Source organism: Vipera ursinii (genome assembly GCF_947247035.1).
Source record: "Vipera ursinii genome assembly, chromosome: 4".
Taxonomy (NCBI): Eukaryota; Metazoa; Chordata; class Lepidosauria; order Squamata; family Viperidae; genus Vipera; species Vipera ursinii.
This window is the reverse complement of record NC_139514.1, coordinates 80815765-80823223: the sequence shown is the minus strand read 5'-3', so window position 1 is coordinate 80823223 and position 7459 is coordinate 80815765. Positions and strand designations below refer to the sequence as shown.

Sequence of the window (7459 nt, the reverse complement as noted above, 5' to 3'; positions counted from 1 at the left end):
AAAAGGAAAAATGCTGTATTGGAGTTAAATCCACTGAATTCTTAGGGTTTAGAATAGATGAAATGGGAATACACCCTACAGCTGAAAAAATTAAAGCAATTAAATTAGCCCCTGAACCTAAAAACAAGGCTGAATTACAAGCCTTTTTAGGATTAGTCAATTTCTATCACACATTCTTGCCACATAAAGCTGCTATCGCTGAACCATTACACAGACTATTAGATAGAAAAACCCCATGGCAGTGGCAAGAAAAACATAGAATCAGCTTTCAAACCTTAAAAGATATTCTATCTAGCCAATCCACGGTTACACATTTTATAGAGAACAAACCGATCTATTTAGCTTGTGATGCTTCACCTTATGGTGTGGGGGCTGTCATCAGCCACATGGATAGTCAGGGCAATCAAAAGCCAATTGCATACTATTCCAGGACGCTTACCAAAGCTGAACGGAATTATGCACAGATTGATAGAGAAGCATTAGCTATCGTGGCAGGAGTAAAAAGTTCCATGATTACCTTTATGGTAGGAACTTTACCATATTCACTGACCACAAACCATTACTGGGACTGTTTACCACTGATAAACAGACACCCCAAATAATGTCTCCCAGGATGCTGAGGTGGTCAATTTTCCTCTCTGCATATTCATTTTCCTTGCAACATAGACCTGGTAAGGAAATGGGTCATGCGGATGCTCTTAGCAGACTACCTTTAACTAACACTGATGGTGACCCTGCGCCGGTAGGACAAATTCTGTCACTACACGAAATACCTGAATGTCCCTTAACAGCTAGAGAAATAGCTGAGGCCACTAAAAAGGACCGTATTCTCAATAGGATTATGACCTGGGTACTAGGTGGATGGCCAAGTAAAAACCCGGACCCTAACTACACTCCATATTTTAGAAGGAAAGATGAATTATCATCTCACTTGGGTTGTATATTGTGGGGTAACCGAGTTGTCATTCCTGAACTTCACAGGAATACTGTTATAACAGAATTACATGAAGGTCACCCAGGGATTGTCCGCATGAAGGCATTAGCCAGAAGTCATTTGTGGTGGCCGGGGTTAGACAAGGCAATAGAAGAGTGTGTTTCAGGGTGTTATCAGTGTCAGCGCTCTAGGCCTGAACAGGCACACGCGCACACGCATAAGTGGGAAATGGCCAGGAATCCATGGTCTCGGATTCACATTGATTTTGCGGGGCCATTTCAAGGCCTGACCTTCCTAGTTGTGGTGGACAGCTTCTCCCGGTGGTTGGAGGTTGTGCCTGTTACTTCTATGTCATCTGCTAGAACAATACAGGTTTTGAGGGGCCTCTTTGCCACTCATGGGTTACCTGATGTGATTGTATCTGATAATGGGCCCCAATTCACCTCTGCTGAATTTCAGGATTTCCTCAAGGCCAACTCGATTAGACACGCAACATCGGCACCCTTCCACCCTTCCACCAACGGCTTGGCTGAACGCAACGTTGGAACCACTAAAGACGCCCTGAAGCGAATCATCCGCGGCGACTGGCACCAAAGACTTGCAGACTTCTTGCTGACTCAACACACAACCCCGTGCACGGCTACCGGGAAGAGCCCTGCGGAAATGAGGTGGGGCAGACGGCTAACCACTAAACTGGACAGGTTACACCCTGACAGACTACCCTCAAGTGCAGAACCTGACATCCCAAACAGATCCCTCAACATTGGAGACTTAGTTTGGGCCAGAAACTATGGACCGGGGGACAAATGGGTTCCAGGGGTAGTCACTGACATAACGGGGCCGTTGTCTTACACCATTGAGGGGGAAGGGAATAGAGTAAGCAAAAGACATATTGATCAACTAAGGAAGAGGGTTCCCGAAAGTGTGTCAGTTAATGGGGGTCAAATCGAACACAGGGGTGATACTGCATCTTGGCTTAACCAACATGACTCATCAGCTAGTGGGGGGGAAGTGGAAACTCAACCCAGGTTAGCTGTAGCAACTCCACAGAATAGTCAAATTGATTGGGAGTTGTTTGCTATGGAAAGGCCAGCAGTACCTGTACAACAACAACAGCAACATCATCATCATCAACAACAACAACAGCCACAACAGCAACAACAATCAGCTATTAGAGAATCTTCAGAGCCAGTGACCCAAAATTCTAGGCCCATAACAATCAGCCAGTCTGTTAACAATGATGTAAGTTGCAAGTCCAATAGATCCACATCAAGGGTCCACAAGCCACCAAAATACTTGAGAGATTACGTCAACAAATAACATCAACTGGGGGGAAGGGGTGTTGTGTCAGTAGCTTATTTGCAAAAGGTTTCTTTGAAGCGGGAAGCCCGGTTGCAATTATTGGTTAATGTTTTAACGGCGGGAAATTCCGGGCTGGGGATTGGATACAGTTCAAACGGCCCGAGTATATAAGCCGGAGTTATTCTGACAGTTGACAGTTGACATATGTGTATTAATAAACGTTCTTACTGTTAAACCTCACTGAGTCATTCGTCTGTCTGAACCTAACAGTACTTGCTTTCCTTACATAATTATTATGTTACAAAAAGTATTGGGAATGCTGCAGGTTAAGAAAGTTTGGCCTATTCATACGATGCTTCCTCCACCTCCAAGAAAAAAAAAGATTTTGGCAAATTTAGCTTCAGTTTTCCTCTTGGTCTAGAAATCAACTAAGTGACCTGGTTTACACATTTTCCTAAACTGTAGTGTAATTGGTTTAAACGGTATGGTTTTAAATCATGGTTTATAGTTTTATTATGAAAACCCAACAATTGAATCCCAATTGAAGGAACCATTACTTAGCATAATATACTAATCTAGACATGTCAAACACAAGGCCCGGGGGCTGGATCCGGCCCGCGAAGTGGTTTCATGTGGCCCGCAAAGCCATCTTGGAAACAGTGAGGGAACGGCCCCCACTGCCTTGGCCCTGGCCCAGAGACCCTCCTTCTGCCAGAGACCCTCAGATCTGTCCCACTGCTGCCCAGGCCCCCATAGGCACCTTGATGTGAACGATGTAGAGCTGGCCATGCCCACCCAGTAGGCCATACGCACTCTAGCCACGCCCACCCAGTTGGCCACGCCCACCCTGGCCATACTCACCCGGCCCCCTGAGGGCAACCGCAATGCTGATGCGGCCCTCAATGAAATTGAGTTTGACACCCCTGTACTAATCTGATCAGACAATGGAAGCAAATTGCTGGAATAGTTCACTTACTTAAGTGATTTATTTGGTTTCAGCTCAGTGCAGATATTTAAACTTGGTCAATACACAAAAGTAATTTAAGCAAGCAAATTAACTGAAATATGTGAATCCAGTCATACAATCTCAGTTTAATCTGTTCAGTATTATAATTATTGCAAAGCTGCTTTAAAAATTGCAGGATGGTTACTAAATACATGGCATGGGGCCGGAGTACCTCAGGGAACATCTGCTGCCGGCATCAAGCTCCCTGCGTTCCCACAGAGAGGGCCTCCTCAGGGTGCCACCGGTCAGAGAATGCCGACTGGTGGCCCCCAGGGGGAGATCTGTGGGCGCCCCGGAGCTATGGAACCAGTTACCGGTTGAGCTCCGGACGGCGCCCGATCTGCGCTCCTTTCGCTGCGATCTGAAAACATACTTGTTCGAGCAAGCCGGCCTGGCCTGAGGGGGGATTGGTGGGGTTTTTTATCATTTTTATTGTGGTTTTTACTATGTATCAATTGTATTTTAATCGGGCATGTATTTAATTATCTTTTAGTTTTTGTAAATTTCTGTATTTTATTCTTGCCCTGTACACCGCCCTGAGTCCTCCGGGAGAAGGGCGGTATAGAAATATTAATAAATTAAATTAAATTAAATTAAATAAAAGGTAAGTAAGCAGCTTACAGATGTTGTCTTGTTTACTAGCCTGAGATTTACCAATCACAGCCAATAGTAGTATGGACACATTTATGCACTTCAAACTACAAGTTGATGAGCCAAGATTTTGCTCTAAATGTCAAAAGAGTTTATAGCCCTTCAGTTTTAACTTGCTCCTGCTTTCTGGGGTTCTGGATCCTTCCTCCCACAAATATAATATATAATTATATAGTATAATATAATTAAAAGGGGAAACTAATTAAGATAATTAAGGAGTATAATTAAGAAGGGGAAAGTAATTTTGTTGTCAAACCGGTATTTTTAATCATGTGCTTGCCTATCAGTTATAACTAGCCTGGAGACTGATGGGCGATAGGATCAGCGTCTCATTCTCATGTTGCTTCAAATTCGCTTACTCCCCAAAACTGAGCAGGGACGCTCTTCATATTTCGCACTTCGCTAGTGAAAAGAGGGATAGGGACAGAGATTGCAAACGGCGGGTTCTACTTTCTTCACAGTTTGATGCACTTAGCAGAGTCACTTCTTCTTTGGTGTAAGAATTAATAACTTCCAAAGTTGAAATAGCGGCGCCAGAAATTGGTATTTTTCCCGGGCATCGTTGCAACAAGAATAACTCAACAACGCCTACAAAGGAGAGAAGTTCGGGCCTTTTCCAGTTGCTGTCCTCGGAGATTATCAGGAGTTTCGTCACCGCTGCAGCCCCGTCGCGGGTAAGTCACGGAAGGCCCGGGCAGCACGGAACGAAGGTGGCGCCCACTCTTTGCGCTTCCTCGTAGGCCATCTGTGACGTCGGCCGGGAGAAGAGCAGGCCTTCCTACTTTCCGGGATCCCGGGAAGGAAGGGGCTTCAAGGCTTTCTTTTCACGTATAGATTTAGGCTGGAGATTGATTGGGGATAGGACCGGCGTCCTATCCTCAATGTTACTTAAAATCCTTTTTCTCCCCAAAATTGAGCTGGGAGGATCTTCGTACTTGTATTTGTCGCTAGTGAAAAGAGTGACAGGGATTTGTGTGGCTTCCCACTCACGGAGAATGAAATCTTCAGATTAAAGAAGGCAGCATTTTGCCCCCATCCCTTCGGGGAAGTGCTCTTTTTGCAGCGCGAAGAGATTTATTTTTTTTATCGCGCTCTCGATGCCTGTGCAATCGGCAAGCATCAACACGAGCATTCACCGCAGTGCAGAGAAATAAGTAAATTTATAACACTTCCTAATTCCCTGGAGCGGCTAAAGGGTAGACTTAATCCAATGTACATGTTTATTTGTAATGTTTGGGCTCCACGTTCTCTCTGCAGCCGGAGCGGATTGTCTGGCTACCATAGCTAGACAAGAAAAGCCCCGTGTTTTAAGTACCTCTTCGGACTTCAGCGCGATAGGGTAACCCGAACCGATGGGTTTAATTTTTAGTAGCCATGGAAAACAATCCTGGTTTTTATTTGAACGCTCATATATCCTGTTTCCCATAATTGAAGTAGAATTGGGATTTCCTGTCTCTATATTTTTTTTCTTCCTGTTTTTTAGACTCTGCAAGGACTCATGCAGTTTTATTTTTAGGAGTGGTTTGCTGTTGGCTCCTTCCTAGGACGGAGAGAAAGTGACTGGCTCAAGGTCACCCAGCTGGTTTTGTGCCTAATACCGTACTAGAAATCATGGTCTCCTGCTTTTTAGCATGGTGCCTTAATCCCTACACCAGAGTGTCTCTCATGTTTGCATTACATCTAGTCATAGTCATATCTTATTGAGTTCTAGGTTCTGTGACTGCATGACTGTCTGAACCATAACCTGATCCATAGATCAGGATTTCGGGACACACTGAACAACACTGTAATTAGCTAATACGTCGGTAAAGGTAAAGGTTCCCCCGCACATGCGTGCTAGTCGTTTCTGACTCTAGGGGCCGGTGCTCATCTCCATTTCAAAGCCGAAGAGCCAGCGCTTGTCCGAGGACATCTCTGTGGTCATGTGGCTGGCATGACTAGATGCCAAAGGCGCATGGAACGCTGTTACCTTCCCACCATAGTGGTCCCTATTTTTCTACTTGCATTTTTACGTGCTTTCGAACTGCTAGGTTGGCAGAAGCTGGGACAAGTAACAGGCGCTCACTCTGCTACGCGGCACTCGGGATTCAACCTGCCAAACTGCTGACCTTCTGATCGACAAGCTGAGCATCCTAACCCACTGAGCCACCCTATAATAGGTCTGTACAGAGGGCCAAAATAAAGCGCATTTTAGCTGTACTTTCCCTGAGCATCCTTGACTGGCCACAACAATTGATATGACCCCAGTAAAAGACACATTTGGGTTTAGGTCAGTGTTTCTCAACCTTGGGAACTTGGAGTGGTGTGGACTTCAACTCCCAAAATTCCCCATGCTCGCTGGGGAATTCTGCAAAGCTTAACGTTCCCAAGGTTGAGAAACACTGGTTTAGGTGGTCCCTGTAAGACACTACATGTGTACTCCAGTGTACTCAGAATAGTATTTTGCCCTTTGAATCTGCAAAAACCTGGCTCAGTGTTTTTTTTTTTGCCAATAGCTACTTTCACATATGCTTGGCATGGTAAAGTTTTTACCTGCAATTTTTCTATGCCAAAATGTTATTGAGAAAGCACATTGAGCTTAATGAAATCATATAGCTAGTAGTATTATACATTAGCAGTACCAGTGGCAATTTTTTCAGGTGTAACATCTGCTGTCTCTTTCAAGTTATTTTTCATGCATTTGCACAGAACTTTTCTACTGAACTAACGTCATAGCAATATACAATACTTTCTTTTTCTCTCTCTTCTCCGTAGCAAGCAAGCATTTTGAAAAGAATGCTGACCAAAGAACTTTTGAAGTTTGACCTACTTATTAGTATTTGCAGACCCACACATAAGCACAAAAAAACCCATATTCAGCAGGAACTTGGCAATGTTTAACTGTGAAGATAATAGCTGCCATTAAAGATTAGCAATACCAGCTGCTTTAAGTTTGGGGAGATTTTGGAAGTCAGGGTAAAGCAGAGGCAACTGATTGGGTAAACTTTTGAATTGTACTAAACCATCAGATTAATGATTGAAATTCTGCTGAACTGAACAACCAAAGGTCTATAATTAGCTTCTATTGAAGTCTATAAGGATATCCAGTTTTGGCCAATTTCAGGTAACATTTGTGTTTATTCCTTGATTGCTTTTAGAGAAACAAGACACAATGTCACCTGTCAAAGTTGAATGTGTTGTGCCAGTTAACTGCGAGATTGGAGAATCGCCTTTGTGGGAGGAAAAAGACAATTCCCTTCTTTTTGTAGACATAACCAACCAAAAGGTCTATAGGTGGCATTCTCTCACTAAAGAAGTGGAAAGTATTTCTGTGGGTAAGTAAAACAGTTTCATTTTAATAAGCTAAATGTTTCCCTTTATTCTTGAACATCTAATGTTCTAAAGCTTAAGTGATAGAAGCATGTTAATAGTTGAATACCACTAAAAACCAGCATGGTGTCGTGGGTGGTGGATCAGGCTGGCTGTTGCGAAACACTACATGACAACTTTCAAAGGAAAGTTAGCAAAATTGTTAGGTGTACAGTTATTTTTTGTTACTACCATTTCTTCTTTCCTTCTAATCCCTT

General features: G+C 43.7%; 1 protein-coding gene across 1 annotated transcript in view; it reads left to right on the top strand.

Annotated features, from left to right (window-relative positions):
• Window positions 1-4311: 4311 nt before the first annotated feature.
• Window positions 4312-7459, top strand: part of RGN (regucalcin) — a 36044-nt gene continuing 32896 nt past the window's right edge. The window contains exons 1-2 of the mRNA XM_083361322.1: window positions 4312-4567; window positions 7033-7207. Coding sequence (XP_083217448.1) covers window positions 7045-7207 — 163 coding nt within the window. The 5' untranslated portion in view covers window positions 4312-4567; window positions 7033-7044. The remainder of the gene's footprint in view (window positions 4568-7032; window positions 7208-7459) is intronic.